General features: G+C 38.8%; 1 protein-coding gene and 1 long non-coding RNA gene across 3 annotated transcripts; one reads left to right on the top strand and one right to left on the bottom strand.

Moving 5' to 3' along the window:
* Positions 1-1,342: 1,342 nt before the first annotated feature.
* LOC138333453 (uncharacterized) lies at positions 1,343-3,833 on the bottom strand. The gene is made up of 4 exons (XR_011209981.1): positions 3,644-3,833; positions 3,294-3,441; positions 2,518-2,720; positions 1,343-2,153 (listed from the first exon to the last, which is right to left on the bottom strand). It is a non-coding gene; the product is annotated as an uncharacterized lncRNA (long non-coding RNA).
* Positions 3,834-7,324: 3,491 nt separating this feature from the next.
* LOC138333452 (G kinase-anchoring protein 1-like) lies at positions 7,325-23,295 on the top strand. Of its 2 annotated transcripts, none has more exons than XM_069281832.1 (9): positions 7,325-7,559; positions 9,059-9,217; positions 9,754-9,834; positions 10,154-10,298; positions 10,872-11,020; positions 11,570-11,671; positions 12,262-12,325; positions 21,554-21,702; positions 22,024-23,295. In XM_069281832.1, the coding sequence occupies exons 1-9, from the start codon at positions 7,392-7,394 to the stop codon at positions 22,045-22,047; spliced, it is 1,041 nt and encodes a 346-aa protein (XP_069137933.1). In that variant the 5' UTR covers positions 7,325-7,391; the 3' UTR covers positions 22,048-23,295. The 2 variants fall into 2 exon arrangements, with proteins under 2 accessions (XP_069137933.1, XP_069137932.1); XM_069281831.1 differs by having other exon boundaries at positions 10,151-10,298.
* The last annotated feature ends 739 nt before the right edge of the window (positions 23,296-24,034 follow it).

The following is a 24,034-nucleotide window of genomic DNA, read 5'->3' as shown; positions in this document are numbered from 1 at the left end:
GCCACCGCCGTGTGCATATAACAAACTACTGAAAGTATATTTGTATAACAAGGTTGTTTTGTTGTTCTCTAGAGGTTAATTATAACCATGTTTTTCTGTATTTTCCAATATTAAAAGGTATATATAAATAAGCGAACACTGACCACTGGTATGTATCAATTAGACTCCCTGAACTTAATATTTCAAAACCTCATAAGATGATTAGATATGATTTTGGACTTAAAGACCCTACCTATAGAAGTTTCCCTCACATCTGGTAGAGGACACTCTTTTCAGAATCTCCAAGGATCTTTAGGTTATATTTGATTGGCCTAGGACTTATAATACAGTATTATTTTAATACAGTATTATTTTCCCAACGTTAACGCATACTACCAAAGAACCAATATATCACACAAACAATATATAGGTTGAATATTAAGTAATAAAATCATAAAACCCCTTTGGGCTGAGACAGGATAACAAACCAAGGAGTAAAATTCTTAAGTTGTCAAACAAAAAGTATAAAAATCTTATCCAGAGGGTCGAGATCTCCTCTCACCAAAAGAGAGTGAACGATTTTTTTCTCTTACCATATGCGAGTATTTGCAAAGATCTTTACTGCCTATTAAATTGTACCTTGGTGAGATTACCTTGTACCATGTTTAGTTGGAGGAAGCTGAATTATCCAGAGAAAATCAATAAACCGATGATCAGTACTTTGGTAGCTTTCCTATTAGGGTTCAAACTTGAAACCCAGAGGTGAAGGAGTAGTGGTACTGTTGGAACACCTTGACCACTATGCCTCAAAATTTTTAAATGTAAAAGTAATCTATTTACTAGAGGACACATCTGATGTACTGTTTTTGTGTGCATTTGATAACTATAGTCAAACTTATCTATAATATAGATCTTTACACTTTATACACAGACCAAATTGTGTTATAAACATCCATTTTAGACACTTAAAAGTGGTTTAAAATTATAAGGAGGTGGTCTTTATACAGAGATTGTGCTAAGGCAGAATTTACTATAATCAACATCTATATCTCAAAAGTTGAAACATCTATATATCAAATATTGAAAGAAATGCTGATGCTAAACTATTTTATTGTTTCAAATCATATTGGAATGATTTCCATGTACAGAATGTACATACACATGTGTTAGCTACAATTTGTACTCCATTCTCTGGTGAGGATTTCATTATACCTGGGTTCCAATGTATCTTGATGCAAGAAAAGTAGGAAGTCATTAGGAATAAAAGAACTATTTTGATTTTAATAATGAATTCTGACTCTAGGTCTTTGGTTAGGATGTTTTTGGTGAGTGTGAAAAAGAACACAGATACTTTGTTGCTTGGTGTGGTTTGATTAGCATGTTTAATAGCCAGGATCGAAGAAATCTGGAGTACCTAGAGAAAAAAAAAACAGCATTAATACAGGAAAACTGCCACAAATGGGATTCGAATTCAAACTCTGTGACATTGAGTGTCTTGTTGTAATTTGTCATATCTTAACCATGCACCCAGTCACATGCACTGCAGCTCCAATAGAATGCCTTGTAGTTTGTTGGGTTTTTTTCTCTAAAGAATAAACAGGAGTACCGGGTAATAAGTATTTACCGTAAATCACATAATACCACAGCTATTTATTACTAAATACATAATTTTAATGTCTGTCTTTTTTACATGTATACCAGTACTTGGCTTGAAGGGAAACTATACATACTGTACATATTATCAAATGAAAACACTTGGACAAGAAAAGTAACTATTTCTGATTTTCCATATATTATTAAGAAGGTTGTACCCTGTATGCTAAATTACCTTAAAAGAAATCAGAATCTTTGATTTTAATACTTTTTCTTTTTATTTACTTATCAATTTGGCAATTGATGTTCTATTCAATAGTGAAATCTCAAAGTCAATTAGGTTACTAAAAAGTCTGATGAACTGGTATATGTTTTAGTGACAGTTATTTTACAATATCCAAGATTGGTAGGGCCACTTTTTCGAATTGGACACACATAGGTGTATTAAAAGGTTGTTGCGATGACAAGGGAATCCAGATAGCCTTAAACTTGTGTCTTTTCCATTTATCTTATGCTATGAGCTGTCACATCCAAAACAAACTGCTCTCATGGCATTCAGTGGTATCTTTTGATAACTTTTCCTGGAAAGAGAAAATCAAATACTGGTAAACTATTGATCAGTAAAAGCATAAATATTTCAAGCTGTATATTTTACTGTTGCATTGCACCTTACACTTCTTCATCACAAAGAATCGTCATGTTTTTTTCATATTAAGTAGTATTGTAATATTAATGGAAGCAAATATCTACAAAATAGACAAACTTGGGGAAAACTATAGCTGTTCTTGATCAAGCAAGTGATCTTATTATGACAATTCAAAATAATTCTGACTTAGTCTTTAAAACCTAAACCAGACATTTTAATCACTTAACTTTCCTCAGAGGCTCAGATCATATCAAATGCTTGTTAAGAAAATAATATGTAATCGAAAGATTTGCGGACACCTTTTCAAGAGACAATATATACATGCACATCTATATAGGCATTCATGTACATTCAGAATCTCCTCCATTATGCTGTATTCATGTTTCACTGGATAAGGTAATGTCTCCTCTTAGTTTTGATGACTGCATACATGGTGCATCTTTGACATCCCATATTTTGAAGTGATAAGTAATGGCCTTTCCATATGTCAATCTTTATAGGCCTGCAAAACACAAATACCATCAACAGTATTTGAAACATAATTGTACCTACAGTAAGATACAATTTGTGATGATCCAGATATCAAAACAGTATTAGACTTGAAGATTGAATAAAAAATAATGTGAACTTATAAATGTTCCATACATGCACGCAATAATACATACAATGCAGTATATATATATATACATGTATATATTTTTGGCAGAATGTCAAACCCTAGCTGCAATGACGTAGCTCGGAACGACGGACGGAAGATTTCTGACAGATGGTCAGTGGAGGCAGGGTATGATTATTCGTTCTAGTCAAACCCCTGTGCATATATGTTTTGTTCAGGTATTGCATTGCATGTATCTTACTCTTAGGAATACATGATGCAGTATTATAATTGAATAAAATGAAGATATTCACATACAATATTATATAACTATATATACTGTACAGCATAATTGTATCTCTGTCATGGCTCTACTTCATTCGCTTATAATTCATTTACATAATATATTTATCAAAACAAGAAGATATTTTTATCTTGTGCATTAATGCAATACAGATATACCATGGATATAAAATTTACATAATCATTTTGAAGTGGTAGATCTACTGCTACTTTCTGTGTGCCATACTGTTATTCCTCTGTTAAGTGCATATGGATCACTGGATCACCCAAGGAATATACGATCTCATTTCTATGCCGTCTTTGTGATTGTGAAATCAATTCTCTCCTGAAAAAAAACCCCAACAAACATCAACATGCAATATCAATTTATATGTCTTTTCAATCACTTACATTGATACATAGATAAATTACAAGCACTATTAACTAATAATAGCATAAACATATCTGTATATACTATATAGTGTACACGAACTGCATTATACTTCATTCTTCAGTTTTTAATTCAAACAAGAATCGCAAATATTCACCTGTTTCGCGTGGTCTTAGGAACTGCATGTCCAATCTCTAGTTTATCACAAACATCTTCAGATTTGTATTTCTGGTTCAGTACATTATACGGACGCATTGTTGTGCTAGAACACATCAAACAAAAACGTAGTGCTTTCCGTCGTGTTGATTCCATGCCAATACATGGGCGCAGCCATTTTGGAATATGACGTACATACCACGTGCCCCTCCATGCATGCACTCGAGTTGATATATTTCCGAAGATTCACGGAAATTACTCCGAGATGTCGCGATTGCTAGTATTTTATGTATCAACACCGTTGCTCCCGAACCCAGCCCTCCGATAACATTTAGTTAATCAGGAAATAAAAATATGGGACAAAGAAGTAATTCCAACTGTGTGGACAAAAAAAAGTCAAATTTTCGAGGCGATTGATCTACCTCTTTATCAAGATTTTCAGATTATACTAGTATGAAACCGGAGGTCACTATACATGATATAAACATGCAAATATATTGGGCACATAGCGTGACAGTGCATTACAATATGTATTAGTGATGTACCTGCTCAATCAATAGTTTTTTTTAATTACATATATTTGTCAGATCAGTTATGTTATATATAGCAAACAGGCCTTTCATTTGGATAACACGATGTTTTCTATAATAGTTACTTGGTATATACATTTTTCGTAAACATTTTACCATTTCATTACTGCATTATCAAACAAATAATGATAATCGTTTCCAATATCAGTAAAACATATATTACAAGTTCAGAGGCGTAGGAAAATTAAACGTAATGGGGGGGGGGGGGGGGGGGGGGGGGGGTGCAAAGGTCCTCAATATTTTGTACCCCCCCCCCCCCCCCCCCGGCCGCACCTACAGGAGGTGACTAATTCAACTCCCAACCATATATGCTTTATGTACATTTTTCATATATCATGCTAATACACATTTATAGACAGTGGGATCGCTAAAAGGAAAATAATGAAAACGCAAATTGGCCAAATTAGCTTGTGAGCGCCGAAGACGCGAGATTTTGGTGTTTTAGGGGTCTGAGGCTGACTCCCAAAAAAAAAAAAATTGTAATCTAGAGCGCGAGATTTTGGTGTTTGGGTGTCCGGCCCCCCCCCCCCCCCCCCCCCCCCCCCCCCCCCCCCCAGGAGTCTCCCTCCGGAAAACATTACGATTTAGAATGGGTGAGATGAGTTTTACGATGTATTTTTATGATTATAAAACGTTCTTAACATGGTTATTTTTCGATTTAAAGCTACCTGCATTTAGAAATGATAATTGTGTCGTCATAACATTATGCAACCCTGCTCGATCTGAATACCGGGTTCACACCATCGGCACATTGTTGTGTAACATAAAAAAATGAATTAATTGTCTCGCTAAGAAATATAAACAAATTGATCTTTTAAGAGACTTCGCCCCGGAAGTTCTATTTACTTCAGGGGTCCCAGTCCATCTTCCAATTTCTATAGGTATATGCATGTTAGAGGTTCTGAATTTTATGATTATTTGCCTATCTATTGGCTTTAATTTCACGAGATATTTTTCAAATTCAAAATAACTTTTAAAAATAGAATGACTTCATGATGAATTCTCTATATCATTAAATCATTTTTGTACAAATTGATCTTGTAATCTTTGTTTTACGATAGATTTTAAATATTCTCTTACATTCTGGTAGTCCCATATATAATTCAAAACAGTTTCTTCAAAAATATTTTTAACATTATGCATTCATTTGAATTCCATAATATTATTTGTTTGTAAGATTAACATCAACTTAAATATATTACTTGAACGATTATCAGTAGAAATCAATTTGTGCCAAAACATAATTATTATGTTTTTAACCTATCTATAGTGATGGAATCTCTCTAATTCACCATATACCATGTAATTACACGTACCTTTCCTAACACCGAGTATACGTTTACAAAACTGTAAATGAAGCTTTTCTGTAGCTGTAATACTTTAATGACCCCATACTTCTACTGAGTACAACAATTTTGGTAAAACAATGAAATTATTTACTTTTAACTGGAGATCAATAGGAAGAGGGATGTTTCTTAATTTCTTGTAAGCAACAATCTCTTTGTTAAATAATGTAAAATGAGGATGAGTTCGTGGCTTCCTCTTTAAAAAAAATAACAATTTTTGTCTTATTTGTCTTTACTTCAAGTTTCTGATTTTCATTATACATTTCAAATTTATTCAAGGCTGACTGTAGATCGTTAGCTGATTCAGCCATTAGAACTGTATCATCTGCATAAAGAATTACAAATAGTTTTATATATATTCCATACAATTGACATCATACTCTTCAAAAAACTTTCAATATCATGAAGAAAAATAGCGAATAGGAAGGGTGACAAATTTTCTCCTTGCTTTACACCGACGTTACAAGTAAACATATAAGATACATCATTTCCATTTTTGACACAGGATTTTGTATTTTCATATAAAATAATTATTGCTGTAAACATTTTCCAGGTTATATTGCTTCTTTGAACTTTTTGCCATAAACCGAGTCTCCAAACTGAATCATATGCTTTTCTAAAATCAACAAACGAGCAAAACAATAGTTTACCAAGTGAGAAATAGATAGAAGTTAGAATATGTAGAATAAAAATTTTGTCAGTTGTTTTTTCCTGAATCCTGCCTGGGCAGTAGTTATCAAGTTTATTTCATCAGCCATTTTGTTGAGTCAAGACACACAAAACGAACACGATTACATAATATGGTGCGAACAGTAATACGGGGCAATAAGGGTACAAAATGAGGACAACAATAGCACAACAGAATGGAAAAAAATGGATCACAAAAAAGTGGGAACTAATTAGGTCAAAGAAGTAATATCAACAGGATTTTCCAGATGACACAGGATCCCATCAAACGTAAGTCTGTAGGATACGAATTACTTCAAATGGTAAATATGTGACGAAGAAGTAATTCCAACCGTGTGGACAAAAAAAAATGTCAAATTTTCGAGGCGATCTGCCACTTTATCAAGACACACAAAACGAACACGATTACATAATATGATGAGAACAGTAATACGAGACAATAAGGGTACAAAGTGAGGACAACAATAGGATAAATCAGCAGACAACAGACTGGAAAAAATTGGATCACAAAAATGTGGGAACTAGTTTGTGATGCAGATATTACTTAAAAATAATAAGGGTCAAATAAGTAATATTAACAGGATTTTCCAGATGACACAGGATCCCATCAAACGTAAGTCTGTAGGATACGAATTACTTCAAATGGTTAAATAAAAGAAATTAAATATATATATAGTTTAATCCTAGGATGGGTAAATCAAACGTGGGTTTTTATCTCTTTTTTCTTCCAAGGTTATCAAGGATTTAAATTGCATGGGTATTATGGTTCTCTCTAATGTTTTTTTTTTTTTTTTTTTTTACAAGGGACACCGGTATATAATAGCATTTAATTTCGTCATGGTAATGTGTGTTATGAAATGAGTTTTTCTTGTATAAAATTTTCTTTGGTTCATTTATTACAGATAAAAATATTGTATATACATTATATTCACAATAAATTATATTATAATTTTTAATTTTATATGTAAACAGCGACAATCGGACCGGGGTTATTTGAGCTTGAGCTCGGCTCAATGTACACTTTTACCCTAAGCATGGTTAGTGCTTTCCGGAATCGGTCTTCCGCTTTGTAAATTAGTCTTAGCCTTGCACATGGTTTGGGAAAGAAACAAGCTAAATTCAAAACATGACAGCTAATATCAAAGTGGCACAATCGAGATTTGCCTTGTTAAAGGTGGAAGACGACGACGACGATGAAGGAGAAACGAAGCCTTCACAGGGAGGGAAAAACAACCAGCAGCAATCAAAGAATAAAAACAAGAAAAAGAAAAAGAAGACAACTCAAGATGATGAGGTTTGTAATGTTAGGATGCTTTACTGTAACAGGTTTCCTTCAGACAGTGACACAGTCTGCTGATTAAATTTTTCAACTGATTTTTAACTGGGTACTTTTTCAGCATAGCAATGTATTATGTACATAATATAAAATGAAATTGCTTTATGTTACATTTTGTAGTATCGATGTCTCAATTTTTAAATTACTGTACACATGCACCGTTAGTAAAATATATTATTAGAACTAGGCCTACCTTTGTTTTTGGCTTGAAACAAATCACATATTAGTAAGATTCTTTTGTCTGATGATTGGTTCTCTCACAAACAGACATCTGCAATATTCTGCATATACTATTACTGTCGTCATATAAAGTATGCACTCATAATTTAAGATGTAGCCAAACTGAAGACATTTCAGGAGACTTAAACTGACCAGTCATAGGTCAGCAGAGACTTCCTGTGAAGATTACAGAGAGTGATGCCCTAGCTACATCACAGCCTCACAGTCAACCACAATGTACAGTTATTCGATTCATTTGAACCAGATAAACTGCTCATTCGAATTCATTAAAATGGCAAACAGAGCTACTATATATGTTGAGCCATAATATGCTTTCAGTTTTGCTAGGACATTTCCAGGGATGGATATTTAATGACAGTGACTGTAACCCCTGGAATATCGATGCTAACAGGGAATTGGGGAAAGTAATTAAGCTAGGATTTGTGTGACTTTTTATTTTCTGAAATGGCTAAATATATATATGTACATTTATCAGCACTCGAGATTTGCTATGAAAATTCTAGCTAATTAAAGAATGTGAATATACTAGCTCAAATAGAGTGCATTCTGAGAATCCCCATGTCAGGTGACTTTGAAGGTCTTGTTTTAAACCCTATCCTCAATATTGCGGGGGTTACTATCACTGTGGCTACATATTCACCTCTAGCTAGACTGATGTCATATATAGCAAAACTGAAGGTATTTCAGGTGAGAAAAACTGACCAACCACATGCCTACAAAACTTCCTTTGAAGATTACATAGAGTGCTGATCAACTTCAAAGCCACAGGTGTATTATTATTCGTTTTATATGATCTACATTGAAGGACCAAACTAGTACCTGCCTTATCTCTTGTTGTTGCCTGAGGGCCTTTAGTTTTGCTTTGACATATTCCGTCTTTGCATATTGCAGAGTTAGCTCCCTTACGGGTAGGTTTTCATTGTGACGTCATTGTTTTATGGGTGCAATTCACATAATTTTCTCGGAAAAGTATGATGTTACATTCTCAAACACATGACGTCACAATCAATACCTACCCGCAAGGGCAGATAACTCTGCTTTGTGCAAATATAGAATAGTGCAGTGGTGGATAGTAGCCCCTGGATTAATGAGCATTTCTAAACCTTACTAAACCTTTATTTGTGAGATTGAAGCTGAATCAACAATGATACCATAGATATTTTTAACTTTAAGGGTCTTAGAATGATTAAACTGTAGCGAGTATTTTTTTTTTCTAGTTGAAGAACATGGCATTTGGTCTAAGTGGACCTGGGAACCAGAGACCGCAGTCATCACAGAGCGCTACAGACAATGGTAACAAAGGCAGCAAAGGAGGCAAGAAAAACAAAGGGACGAAGCCTGAACAGTGGGAGGAATGGAAAAAGGTGGACGACCAGGTAATTTTACACCATAATCTACAGGTGAAAACATATCATTGTTTATGTAATATTGCTAAAATTCGAGCAGTTAGCACACCATTATTGTAGAATAAACAATGTCTCTCAGACAAAACCATTAACATAGAATCATAGTGAAGTAGGTTTGTGTCTTTGTGTAGACTTGTCTTCTTGGTAAAGGGGAAGATGTAACTTCAAGAATTTAATTTATGCTTTCTTTTATTTTTTAGTTATAAAGTTGTATTACACTAGTTTGTTATATAAATGGGGCTATGATGAACATGATCCATACTGAAAGAAAAGAGATGATCAAAAAATGATAAAAGATATATATTTTCTTTTTTGTTGAATTACTCATATAATATGTATATGTATAAATGCAAAGCAAAAAATCATCGAAGTATCTGAATGTAAAATACAGAAGTTATTGCTAGGTAAATCATGAACAAACCATCAATCTGAATATTTTTACTTTTATAAACTTTAAAATGTCTAATTTTGATTTCTGACATTGCCTTCTTGTGTCTGTGTTACAGTTAACAGCCGGGTTTTATGAGAAAGATCTACAACAAGCCTTACTGCTTAGTAAGATGGAATATGAACAAAGTAAAACTACTGTACGTGTAAAATATCAAATAATATATATTTCCTTATATGATATTTTTTAAAAACTTCAAAATAGCAAAGATGTAATCAATAAAAGTTGTATTCCATATAACGGTGTTTGCTTGAATAGCATGTATTCATGAAGCAATATTGATTACTTTTAGAATGGTAACAAATTAAATCTGTTCAGAAATAAGTATATTAGTCATTGTCTTTTCCAATATCTCTAAAACTGTTGTTATGTATATATCCCATCTCTCCTGGGCTCTACTCTGCATAATCACCATTTATCTAGTTGAAGACTTGTAGATATTTTTATGCCTACAGCAGAAAGGAGACTCTAAATCACAAGGTAAAAATAATGATCAGCCATCAGAAGGAAAAGAGAGTAAGAAGAAATCAAAGAAAGATAAACCATTAACAATGAGTTTAGAGGAGTTCAATTCTGGTGGCCAGGCAAAGACATATGCTGATGGTAAAGAATTTCTTGATTGTTTATAACGTAATCATTCTTAATCCCTACATGGGCATGGGATCAGCTACAGCGACGTTAATGCTGTGGAAAGGGAGATAACTCTGATGACAATTTATTTCTTGTTCAGGTTAATCTTTGTAAGGTTAATTTTTGTATAGAATATAACAGACTAAATTAAAGTTTAAAGTGATCCTTGTTAAGGGAGACAACTGTACATGTATATGATGGTAATCAGTATGAAGGGAGATGACCTGTATGATTTATTCAAGCTTTTAAGATTTCTCTACAGTAATGTAATTATCATATAAAAACAAACTTCTTAGTCTTGTTTACTAAAATCTCATATAAAATGAACACTCACTTAAGATCCTATATATACATATACATTTCAAGTTTTTCTAAATTCTAAATTTTTTGGCAGCTAATGACAAAGATGAACTGTTACTGATCATGACTGGTTGACGCATTAACATTTTTGCTTACGGCTTCCTTTGAAATGAAATGAAAAAAAAAAAAAAAATTGTGGAATCATATCCTCATTAGGATAATAAAATGTGTTTTTCTTTTATTCAGAACTAGAAGATCTTTCCAATCTGTCTCCAGCTAGTCATAAGGTGGAAGCAGCAGATTCTGCACCATCAAATGTCAAATATTTTGATACAGTAGATGATGATGTTCATAGAATTTTACAAAAAGAGAAAATTCAAGAGGAATATCAAAAGGTTTGTTTTACGATTATGTAATATGCTTCATGACCTTACCAAATCAAAATTTTTATGTTATTGTGTGATTAAGCTCTTAGGTCTTAAAAGGCTGCAAAAGGCAAGCGTTGCTGTTTTCAAACAGCTCTTGTTCATTTAATCTTAACGAAAATGTTCTGAGCGCCGATCTCAATTTTTCCCCACGAAGACTACATAGCTTTCTCAATTTAAATTTAAGATATACATGTTTGTTGTTATTAGAAAGGTATGTCTGTCTGTATTGACCAGTTATCCAAGATCAGAAGTGACCATGATTAATTGATAATAATTCTGATCAAGGACCAAATTGCTGTATTTACCGGTTTTGACCCAATAAGCGCACAGGGCACTTAATAGAAACCATTTTGGAATAGCCTTTCATATAATTATTCTACAAAAGTAAGTGATAAATCAATTTGCATAAGAAATCATTTAGGAACCCAACACAGGTTTCATATTTTCAGTGAAATCGAAGCTGAAAAAATAATTTATTTGTGATCGTTCATTGATATTTTGTGTATTGTGTTTCAGCAATATGCCGTGGAGAGTGTGATGTCTAATAAATATAAAAGTGAATTAAATAAAAAAGATAAAGAAATAGAATTTCTGAGAGCAACAGTAGAAAAACTAGAGGTAAGTTGTTTGATGTTAGTTTCTTGATATTAAATTGGTGGTACATGTATTAATTTCCGAATCCAACCTCTCCTGATAGGTATGCTGTACTGTATCCTTATTAAGTAAAATATTGTTTAAGCTAAATCTGGTGATATACAGAATGACACAGAAGACAAATTGATGTGGCTCTTCAGTACAGAAGGCATTTCTTCAGTCATGATGTAAAATATTTCTTTCAAAGACTCCTGATAGGATATTAAAAATATTTTAAAAATGAAGTACTGATTGCGCATGCACCAAAAGCAATTTATATTATCTTATATTATTTTCTGTGTTAATTAGAAAATTAAACACCAGTTATTGTTAAATTGATGAGCATAGTTTATGCAGTGGAGCATCTTTGATAGACTGCCAAATACATGACTACATTTGAATGCATATGAACAATTAATAACCTAAATAATTTTTTTGCATTAACATTAAAACCATATGACTGTAATTAATAAAATTAAATATATGTGAAATAAATCACTTCACAGTATACTGATAATGAAATGATCACTGTTTCATGCTGTGATATATATTTTACATTGATTTTTGTGTTGTAGACGGAACTAAAGCAAGTTAAGAAGAGAAACAAACAATTATGTGTGATATTAGCTCAGGGGGAAAGTAAGTAAATTTTGCAGCAGTAAATATTTGTTTTAGTATATGTTAAAGTCAATAAATAATTTCTGTAGTTTCCTTTGAACTGTGTTAAACAACTTTAAAAGAATAGTAGAATGCTTACACATAACAATGGTTACAATAGAAACTATGTTAGATATGATAAAAACAACTAAGACCATTGAGTGGTATTCATCAATTACCATATTCAACCCAATAAGCTCTCCCCTCCCTATAAGCCCTCTCCCCCTTATATAAGTGGCTCTCCCCTCCCTATAAGCCCTCTCCCCCTTATATAAGTGGCTCTCCCCTCCCTATTAGCCCTCTCCCCCTTATATAAGTGGCTCTCCCCTACCTATAAGCCTTCTCCATTCTCTATAAGTGGCTCTCCCCTTCCTATAAGCCTTCTCCCCCTTATATAAGTGGCTCCCCCCCTTCCTATAAGCCTTCTCCCCCTTATAAAAGTGGCTCTCCCCTTCCTATAAGCCTTCTCCCCCTTATTTAAGTGGCTCTCCCCTTCCTATAAGCCTTCTCCCCCTTATATAAGTGGCTCTCCCCTCCCTATAAGCCTTCTCCCCCTTATATAAGTGGCTCTCCCCTCCCTATAAGCCCTCTCCCCCTTATATAAGTGGCTCTCCCCTCCCTATAAGCCTTCTACATCCTCTATAAGTGGCTCTCCCCTTCCTATAAGTCTTCTCCCCCTTATATAAGTGGCTCTCCCCTCCCTATAAGCCTTCTCCCCCTTATATAAGTGGCTCCTCCCCTCCCTATAAGCCTTCTCCCCCTTATATAAGTGGCTCTCCCCTCCCTATAAGCCTTCTCCCCTTATATAAGTGGCTCTCCCCTTCCTATAAGTCTTCTCCCCCTTATTTAAGTGGCTCTCCCCTACCTATAAGCCTTCTCTCCCTTATATAAGTGTCTATCCCCTTCCTATAAGCCTTCTCTTCCTTATATAAGTGGCTCTCCCTTCCTATAAGCCTTCTCCCCCTTATATAAGTGGCTCTCCCCTTTCCTATAAGTCTTCTCCCCCTTATTTAAGTGGCTCTCCCCTACCTATAAGCCTTCTCTCCGTTATATAAGTGGCTCTCCCCTTCCTATAAGCCTTCTCCCCCTTATATAAGTGGCTCTCCCCTTCCTATAAGCCTTCTCCCCCTTATTTAAGTGGCTCTCCCCTTCCTATAAGTCTTCTCCCCCTTATATAAGTGGCTCTCCCCTTCCTATAAGCCTTCTCCCCCTTATATAAGTGGCTCTCTCCCCTCCCTATAAGCCCTATCCCCCTTATATAAGTGGCTCTCCCCTCCCTATAAGCCTTCTCCATCCTCTATAAGTGGCTCTCCCCTCCCTATAAGCCTTCTCCCCCTTATTTAAGTGGCTCTCCCCTTCTATAAGCCTTCTCCCCCTTATATAAGTGGCTCTCCCCTTCCTATAAGCCTTCTCCCCCTTATATAAGTGGCTCTCCCCTTCCTATAAGCCTTCTCCCCCTTATTTAAGTGGCTCTCCCCTTCCTATAAGTCTTCTCCCCCTTATATAAGTGGCTCTCCCCTCCCTATAAGCCTTCTCCCCCTTATATAAGTGGCTCTCCCCTCCCTATAAGCCCTCTCCCCCTTATATAAGTGGCTCTCCCCTCCCTATAAGCCTTCTCCCCTATAAGTCCTTCTCCCCCTTATATAAGTGGCTCTCCCCTTCCTATAAGCCCTCCCCCTTATAAGTGGCTCTCCCCTTCCTATAAGTTCTTCTCCCCCTTATATAAGTGGCTCTCCCCTCCCTATAAGCCTTCTCCCCCTTATATAAGTGGCTCTCCCCTTCCTATAAGTTTTCTCCCCCTTATATAAGTGGCTCTCCCCTTCCTATAAGCCTTCTCCCCCTTATATAAGTGGCTCTCCCCCCTCCTATAAGCCTTCTCCCCCTTATATAAGTGGCTCTCCCCTTCCTATAAGCCTTCTCCCCCTTATATAAGTGGCTCTCCCCTTCCTATAAGCCTTCTCCCCCTTATATAAGTGGCTCTCCCCTCCTCCTATAAGCCTTCTCCCCCCTTATATAAGTGGCTCTCCCCTTCCTATAAGTCTTCTCCCCCTTATATAAGTGGCTCTCTCCCTTCCTATAAGCCCTCTCCCCCTTATATAAGTGGCTCTCTCCCCTCCCCTATAAGCCTTCTCCCCCTTATTAAGTGGCTCTCCCCTATAAGTGTGGCTCTCCCCTCCTATAAGCCTTCTCCCCCTTATTTAAGTGGCTCTCCCCTTTCTATAAGCCTTCTCCCCCTTATATAAGTGGCTCTCCCCTTCCTATAAGCCTTCTCCCCCTTATATTAAGTGGCTCTCCCCTTCCTATAAGCCTTCTCCCCCTTATTTAAGTGGCTCTCCCTTCCTATAAGTCTTCTCCCCCTTCTATAAGTGTCTTCCCCCTTCTATAAGCCTTCTCCCCCTTATATAAGTGGCTCTCTCCCCTCCCTATAAGCCCTATCCCCCTTATATAAGTGGCTCTCCCTCCCTATAAGCCTTCTCCATCCTCTATAAGTGGCTCTCCCTCCCTATAAGCCTTCTCCCCCTTATTTAAGTGGCTCTCCCCTTTCCTATAAGCCTTCTCCCCCTTATATAAGTGGCTCTCCCCTTCCTATAAGCCTTCTCCCCCTTATATAAGTGGCTCTCCCCTTCCTATAAGCCTTCTCCCCCCTTATTAAGTGGCTCTCCCTTCCTATAAGTCTTCTCCCCCTTATATAAGTGGCTCTCCCCTCCCTATAAGCCCTGTCCCCCTTATATAAGTGGCTCTCCCCTCCCTATAAGCCTTCTCCCCCTCTATAAGTGGCTCTCCCCTCCCTCCTATAAGCCTTCTCCCCCTTATATAAGTGGCTCTCCCCTTCCTATAAGCCTTCTCCCCCTTATAAAAGTGGCTCTCCCCTTCCTATAAGCCTTCTCCCCCTTATTTAAGTGGCTCTCCCCTTCCTATAAGTCTTCTCCCCCTTATATAAGTGGCTCTCCCCTCCCTATAAGCCTTCTCCCCCTTATATAAGTGGCTCTCCCCTCCCTATAAGCCCTCTCCCCCTTATATAAGTGGCTCTCTCCCTCCCTATAAGCCTTCTCCCCCATCCTCTATAAGTGGCTCTCTCCCCTTCCTATAAGTCTTCTCCCCCTATATAAGTGGCTCTCCCTCCCTATAAGCCTTCTCCCCCTTATATAAGTGGCTCTCCCCTATAAGCCTTCTCCCCCTTATAAAGTGGCTCTCCCCTTCCTATAAGCCTTCTCCCCCTTATATAGTGGCTCTCCCCTTCCTATAAGTCTTCTCCCCCTTATATAAGTGGCTCTCCCCTTCCTATAAGCCCTTCTCCCCCTTATATAAGTGGCTCTCCCCCTCCTATAAGCCTTCTCCCCCTTATATAAGTGGCTCTCCCTTCCTATAAGCCTTCTCCCCTTATATAAGTGGCTCTCCCCCTCCCTATAAGCCTTCTCCCCCTTATATAAGTGGCTCTCCCCTCCCTATAAGCCTTCTCCCCCTTATATAAGTGGCTCTCCCCTCCCTATAAGCCTTCTCCCCCTTATATAAGTGGCTCTCCCCCCTCCCTATAAGCCTTCTATCCCCTTATATAAGTGGCTCTCCCCTTCCTATAAGCCTTCTCCCCCTTATTTAAGTGGCTCTCCCCTTAGCCCTATAAAGCCTTCTCCCCCTTATATAAGTGGCTCTCCCCTTCCTATAAGCCTTCTCCCCCTTATATAAGTGGCTCTCCCCTTCCTATAAGCCTTCTCCCCTTATATAAGTGGCTCTCCCTTCCTATAAGCCTTCTCCCCCTTATATAGTGGCTCTCCCCTCCCTATAAGCCTTTCCCCTTATTAAGTGGCTTCCCTCCTCCCCCCCTTATATAAGTGGCTCTCCCCTCCTATAAGCCTTCTCCCCCTCCTATATAAGTGGCTCTCCCCTTCCTATAAGCCTTCTCCCCCTTATTTAAGTGGCTCTCCCCTTCCCTATAAGCCTTCTCCCCCTTATATAAGTGGCTCTCCCCTTCCTATAAGTCTTCTCCCCCTTATATAAGTGGCTCTCTCCCCTCCCTATAAGTGGTCTCTTCTATAAGCTCCTCTTATAAAGTGGCTCTCCCCTTCCTATAAGTCTTCTCCCCCTTATATAAGTGGCTCTCCCCTTCCTATAAGCCTTCTCCCCCTTATATAAGTGGCTCTCCCCTTCTATAAGCCTTCTCCCCCTTATATAAGTGGCTCTCCCCTTCCTATAAGCCTTCTCCCTTATTATAAGTGGCTCTCCCCTTCCTATAAGTCCTTCTCCCCCCTTATTATAAGTGGCTCTCCCCTCCTATAATCTTCCCCCTATATAAGCCTTCTCCCCCTTATATAAGTGGCTCTCTCCCTCCCTATAAGCCTTATCCCCCTTATATAAGTGGCTCTCCCCTTCCCTATAAGCCTTCTCCCCCTTATATAAGTGGCTCTCCCCTTCCTATAAGCCTTCTCCCCCTTATTTAAGTGGCTCTCCCCTTTCTATAAGCCTTCTCCCCCTTATATAAGTGGCTCTCCCCCTCCCTATAAGCCTTCTCCCCCTTATATAAGTGGCTCTCCCCTCACCTATAAGCCTTCTCCCCTTATATAAGTGGCTCTCCCCTCCCTATAAGCCTTCTCCCCTTATATATAAGTGGCTCTCCCCTTCCTATAAGCCTTCTCCCCCTTATATAAGTGGCTCTCCCCTTCCTATAAGCCTTCTCCCCCTTATTTAAGTGGCTCTCCCCCTTCCTATAAGCCTTCTCCCCTTATATAAGTGGCTCTCCATCTCTCCCCTCCTAAGATCCTATAAGTCTTCCTCCCCCTTATATAAGTGGCTCTCCCCTCCCTATAAGCCTTCTCCCCCTTATATAAGTGGCTCTCCCCTCCCTTCTCCCCCTATATATAAGTGGCTCTCCCCTACCTATAATCCTTCTCCCTTATATAAGTGGCTCTCCCCTTCCTATAAGTCTTCTCCCCCTTATTTAAGTGGCTCTCCCCTTCCCTATAAGCCTTCTCCCCTTTATATAAGTGGCTCTCCCCTCCCTATAAGTCTTCTCCCCCTTATATAAGTGGCTCTCTCCCTCCCTATAAGCCTTCTCCATCCTCTATAAGTGGCTCTCCCCTTCCCTATAAGTCTTCTCCCCCTTATTTAAGTGGCTCTCCCCTTCCTATAAGCCTTCTCCCCCTTATATAAGTGGCTCTCCCCTTCCTATAAGTCTTCTCCCCCTTATATAAGTGGCTCTCCCCTCCCTATAAGCCTTCTCCCAATCCTCTATAAGTGGCTCTCCCCTTCCTATAAGTCTTCTCCCCCTTATATAAGTGGCTCTCCCCTTCCTATAAGCCTTCTCCCCCTTATATAAGTGGCTCTCTCCCTCCTATAAGCCCTATCCCCCCTTATATAAGTGGCTCTCCTCTCCCTATAAGCCTTCTCCATCCTCTATAAGTGGCTCTCCCCCCTATAAGCCTTCTCCCCCTTATTTAAGTGGCTCTCCCCTTTCTATAAGCTTCTCCCCCTTATATAAGTGGCTCTCCCCTTCCTATAAGCCTTCCTCCCCTTATATAAGTGGCTTCTCCCCCTTCCTATAAGCCTTCTCCCCTTATTTAAGTGTGGCTCTCCCCTTCCTATAAGTCTTCTCCCCCTTATATAAGTGGCTCTCCCCTCCCTATAAGCCTTCTCCCCCTTATATAAGTGGCTCTCCCCTCCCTATAAGCCTTCTCCCCCTTATATAAGTGGCTCTCCCCTCCCTATAAGCCTTCTCCCCCTTATATAAGTGGTTCTCCCCCTCCCTATTAGCCTTCTCCCCCTTATATAAGTGGCTCTCCCCTCCCTATAAGCCTTCTCCATCCTCTATAAGTGGCTCTCCCCTTCCTATAAGTCTTCTCCCCCCCTTATTTAAGTGGCTCTCCCCTTCTATAAGCCTTCTCCCCCTTATATAAGTGGCTCTCCCTTCCCTATAAGCCTTCTCCCCCTTATATAAGTGGCTCTCCCCTCCCTATAAGCCTTCTCTCCATCCTCTATAAGTGGCTCTCTCCCCTCCCTATAATATAGTGGCTTCTCCCCCCTATCCCTTATATAAGTGGCTCTCCCCTCCCTATAAGCCTTCTCCCCCTTATATAAGTGGCTCTCCCCTCCTATAAGCCTTCTCCCCCTTATATAAGTGGCTTCTCCCCTCCCCCCTATAAGCCTTTCTCCCCTTCTTATATAAGTGGCTCTCCCCTCCTATAAGCTTCTCCCCTTATATAAGTGGCTCTCCCTTCCTATAAGCCTTCTCCCCCTTATATAAGTGGCTCTCCCCTTCCTATAAGCCTTCTCCCCCTTATATAAGTGGCTCTCTCCCTTCCTATAAGTCTTCTCCCCCTTATATATAAGTGGCTCTCCCACTCCCTATAAGCCTTCTCCCCCTTATATAAGTGGCTCTCCCCTTCCTATAAGCCTTTCTCCCCTTATAAGTGGCTCTCCCCTCCTATAAGCCTTCTCCCCCTTATATAAGTGGCTCTCCCCTCCCTATAAGCCTTCTCCCCCTTATATAAGTGGCTCTCCCCTCCCTATAAGCCTTCTCCCCCTTATTTAAGTGGCTCTCCCCTTTCTATAAGCCTTCTCCCCTTATATAAGTGGCTCTCCCCCCTCCCCCTATATAGCCTTCCCCCCCCCCTTATATAAGTGGCTCTCCCTTCCTATAAGCCTTCTCCCCCTTTATATAAGTGGCTCTCCCCTCCCTATAAAGCCTTCTCCCCCTTATATAAGTGGCTCTCCCCTTCCTATAAGCCTTCTCCCCCTTATATAAGTGGCTCTCCCCTTCCTATAAAGCCTTCTCCCCCTTATATAAGTGGCTCTCCCCTCCCTATAAGCCTTCTCCCCCTTATATAAGTGGCTCTCCCCTCCCTATAAGCCCTTCTCCCCCTTATATAAGTGGCTCTCCCCTCCCTATAAGCCTTCTCCTCCTTATATAAGTGGCTCTCCCCTCCCTATAAGCCTTCTCCCCCTTATATAAGTGGCTCTCCCCTCCCTATAAGCCTTCTCCCCCTTATATAAGTGGCTCTCCCCTCCCTATAAGCCTTCTCCCCCTTATATAAGTGGCTCTCCCCTCCCTATAAGCCTTCTCCCCCTTATATAAGTGGCTCTCCCCTCCCTATAAGCCTTCTCCCCCTTATATAAGTGGCTCTCCCCTCCCTATAAGCCTTCTCCCCCTTATATAAGTGGCTCTCCCCTCCCTATAAGCCTTCTCCCCCTTATATAAGTGGCTCTCCCCTCCCTATAAGCCTTCTCCCCCTTATATAAGTGGCTCTCCCCCCTATAAGCCTTCTCCCCCTTATAAAGTGGCTTCCCTTCCTATAAGCCTTCTCCCCCTTATATAAGTGGCTCTCCCCTTCCTATAAGCCTTCTCCCCCTTATATAAGTGGCTCTCCCCTCCCCTCCTATAAGCCTTCTCCTTCCCCCTTATATAAGTGGCTCTCCCCTCCTATAAGCCTTCTCCCCTATATAAGTGGCTTCTCTCTCCCTATAAGCCTTTTCCCCCTTATATAAGTGGCTCTCCCCTCCCTATAAGCCTTCTCCCCCTTATATAAGTGGCTCTCCCCTCCCTATAAGCCTTCTTCCCCTTATATAAGTGGCTCTCACTCCCTTTAAGCCTATAAAGCCTTCTCTCCCCCCTTATATAAGTGGCTCTCCCCTCCCTATAAGCCTTCTCCCCCTTATATAAGTGGCTCTCCCCTCCCTATAAGCCTTCTCCCCCTTATATAAGTGGCTCTCCCCTCCCTATAAGCTTCTCCCCCTTATATAAGTGGCTCTCCCCCTCCCTATTAGCCTTCTCCCCCTTATATAAGTGGCTCTCCCCTCCCTATAAGCCTTCTCCCCCTTATATAAGTGGCTCTCCCCTCCCTATAAGCCTTCTCCCCCTTATATAAGTGGCTCTCCCCTCCCTATAAGCCTTCTCCCCCTTATATAAGTGGCTCTCCCCTCCCTATAAGCCTTCTCCCCCTTATATAAGTGGTTCTCCCTCTCCCTATAAGCCTTCTCCATCCTCTATAAGTGGCTCTCCCCTCCCTATAAGTCTTCTCCCCCTTATTTAAGTGGCTCTCCCCTCCCTATAAGCCTTCTCCCCCTTATATAAGTGGCTCTCCCCTCCCTATAAGCCTTCTCCCCCTTATATAAGTGGCTCTCCCCTCCCTATAAGCCTTCTCCCCCTTATATAAGTGGCTCTCCCCTCCCTATAAGCCTTCTCCCCCTTATATAAGTGGCTCTCCCCTTCCTATAAGTCTTCTCCTCCTTATATAAGTGGCTCTCCCCCTCCCTATAAGCCTTCTCCCCCTTATATAAGTGGTTCTCCCCTCCCTATAAGCCTTTTCCCCCTGATATAAGTGGTTCTCCCCTCCCTATTAGTCTTCTCCCCCTTATATAAGTGGCTCTCCCCTCCCTATAAGCCTTCTCCCCCTTATATAAGTGGCTCTCCCCTCCCTATAAGCCTTCTCCCCCTTATATAAGTGGCTCTCCCCTCCCTATAAGCCTTCTCCCCCTTATATAAGTGGCTCTCCCCTCCCTATAAGCCTTCTCCCCCTTATATAAGTGGCTCTCCCCTCCCTATAAGCCTTCTCCCCCTTATATAAGTGGCTCTCCCCTCCCTATAAGCCTTCTCCCCCTTATATAAGTGGTTCTCCCCTCCCTATAAGCCTTCTCCCCCTTATATAAGTGGCTCTCCCCTCCCTATAAGCCTTCTCCCCCTTATATAAGTGGCTCTCCCCTCCCTATAAGCCTTCTCTCCCTTATATAAGTGGCTCTCCCCTCCCTATAAGCCTTCTGCCCCTTATATAAGTGGCTCCCTCCTCCCTATTAGCCTTCTCCCCCTTATATAAGTGGTCTCAATTTCACTGACCTTGAATTAAATGCAAAGTTAAAATATGAAAACATTTTAACAAAAATTTCTGTATTTGAATTTTTTTTTAAATTGCTTTATGGCTTACTTCATGCAATAATTTTCTGAAAGGCTATCTTCTATTTGGTTCTATTAAGCACCCTAGGTCGCTTACTGGGTTTAATACGGAAATGTTAAATGTAACAGGAAGTTCGCTTAGACATACACTATACAATATGAAAAAATATTCAATATGATAGTTGTGATTTTGATTTTAATTTACTTTTGCAGTATTGTATAAATTTGTTTATCCTTTAAAATGACCTGAAATCAATTGGAAAAAGTAAAATGGATTAAATGAATTGATATATCACAGAGTTTGATATATATAAATATCTTCATTATTACAGTGAAAGACAAGGCAGAGGTGCTGATGCAGGTTAACCAGCTAGGTGAGGTGAGAGACGAATTGACAGAACAGGTAACAAGTCTCACAGCCGAGCTGGAGAAAGAGAGGTCCAAGGTCCACACCCTCAAAGCTGAAATAGATAAACAAAAGGTTGGTACAGTTATGTACTGCTTTTATGTTTTTGTATTGCATTATCTTGATGTTGTATGACAACCATTCACAACATGATCTAACTTCTTGATGATGTTTTCCTGTAAAAATATTTGAAATATTTAAGGAAAAAATATTGAAAGCTTTCGATTTAGTAATGATTATTTGTAGAAATATTTCTTATTGAGGAAAATTTCTGAAACTTGGGTCTAGTAATGTATATAACAGTTTTATTGAGAAATGAATATATATAAGATAGTAAGTTTAGTAATTTACATGTTAATTTAGGAGTGATTATAAGGATATTTCTTTTTATAACAGGGTGGAAAGCATGTTGGTAAATGAAGTCTCCTTGAAAACTGAAACATTCATAGTGCTGAAATAGGTATCAGGAAGTGCCTGTTTTTAAACATCTGTACCTATAAAAAGAGAAAATGGATTACTAAGTATGTTCTGTGACAACCCAGCATTGAACTTTTCTTTTCAACTCAACTTAGTACCTGAATGTCTTTGATTGTGACAAAGTTGAACCCACCACAGAGAATTTGAAATCTTTTCTGTAGAAAAGTTTGAGACCTTGTTTATAAAAAAGTTTCAAACCTTGCATGGAGAAAGTAAGTGACAATGTTTGTAGTAGAAAAGTTTCAAACCTTGTTTGGAGAAATTTTGAGACATTGCCTGTAGTAGAAATGTTTTAGAGAAAGTTTGAGACCTTGTATTTAGACATCCCTTGTATGGGGAGCATATCTCGAGAGATTGCCTATCCATATACAAAACAACCACCAAACCAGTGAAGAAAATGTGAAACGTTTCTTTTAATTTACTGAAATTTCTACTGAATAGAATTGTATGTATGTGAATGTAATTTTGTCACTGACGGAAGATTGTACAAACAGCTCAATGATTTTCAGAAATAGCAGTAAGGTTTCATTATTCATTAAAACATACATCATGTTAGAAGTATTTTCTCTATTACATTTGGTGCCAAGTTTTTACAGATAATTTTGACACCAGGTATACTGATTTCAGTCAGCAGACTAACTCTTTGACATAAACTTTTAGCCACTGGACTTGAAAAAGAAACTTTTAGCCACTGGACTTGAAAAAGGCCATTTTTAGTTTGGAATCAACTCATATTCAAAGTTGAATCTGTTTTGTGTTACAGAGTTTGGGAAATCAAAAGTTTTTGTTTGTACATGTAAGTGATATGATAACTTAAAAGATATTCTCCCTTAAATGCTGTAAATGACTAAGACATGCTGTATCAAAGTTACTTTCATGATGTTCTCTGACCTCCTATCTTAATGAGAATGGACGTTAAACATTCCTGTGTTGTATTTGAAATGGAAGAGTGAAACACAGCCTACAATGACAGGACATTTGGTACACTATGTAGCTACTGTGATTTCATCTCATTTTTTCATTATGATGTATTTTTCATTATGGTGTAACCACCAGGTTCCCTTTCTTAGAACTTAAATGACATTTTATTGGAAAAAGGTTAGTGGAGGATATTAAATCTATCTAGGTCTCATAGGAAAATATAAATACAAACATAAAATGTTCTTTTTTAATTCAAGATGTCTTGTTATACATTGCTTTACGGCTTTTATGTGGGTTGTATAAGATGTTTCACCAAAAAAAAGTGCAAACAAGAGCATCGCTGAATACTTTTCTCTTGCTCTAGCTCCTTGGTGCTTAACTCATGTTATGGATATAGAGTGTTAAATGATTATAAAAGGCGACTAAATTTTGAATCCTATATATTTTTCTCGTCTTCCTAAATGATTCATCTTCCAAACGTCTTCCTTGGCACTGCCTAACCTCTGGTATTGAGTTGAGTGCTCGTCCCTGTGAGAAGACTCTTTGTTTTGTCACTTGCCCAGATACACAATATCTTATAAAAGTGGTAGTTTCTCTGCTCTTATTTTGCCCTCGACATAAACTGAGTCGGAGGACTGGTTTTTGTCTATTGTCAGTATAATGTAACAGTGAGGTGTACTGGTATGCTTCTATAACATAGCACTATAAAAAGGGCAAAAGATCCACTATAACAAAGAGACAACTCTAACATGCTGCAGTCTCCAATACCATGCAGACATTAACACATACAGCACACTGACTACAGAGAAGACAGTCCTAAAATATCAACTTAGTTGTTAATATGACGTTTATTAGCCCAATCGACCAACCAACTTGTACGCTATAATTCATGAAAGCACACTCCTATAATTTGTTTGAATATGATTTCTGGCAGAGGATCCACCTGACAGGACATCAATGGAGTGGCCTAGAGTATTCGTTGTTTCAGCATTACTGAATGAAAAGGGCT

Source organism: Argopecten irradians, chromosome 10 (assembly GCF_041381155.1).
Source record: "Argopecten irradians isolate NY chromosome 10, Ai_NY, whole genome shotgun sequence".
NCBI classification, from domain to species: Eukaryota; Metazoa; Mollusca; class Bivalvia; order Pectinida; family Pectinidae; genus Argopecten; species Argopecten irradians.
This window is presented reverse-complemented; position numbering and strand designations above follow the sequence as displayed.

Coding starts and splice junctions, on each gene's coding strand:
- LOC138333452 (XM_069281831.1), top strand. CDS start 7,392: ATGACAGCTAATATCAAAGTGGCACAATCGAGATTTGCCTTGTTAAAG. Junction 7,560..9,058: donor AGACAACTCAAGATGATGAG/GTTTGTAATGTT, acceptor TTTTTTTTCTAG/TTGAAGAACATGGCATTTGG. Junction 10,299..10,871: donor GGCAAAGACATATGCTGATG/GTAAAGAATTTC, acceptor TCTTTTATTCAG/AACTAGAAGATCTTTCCAAT.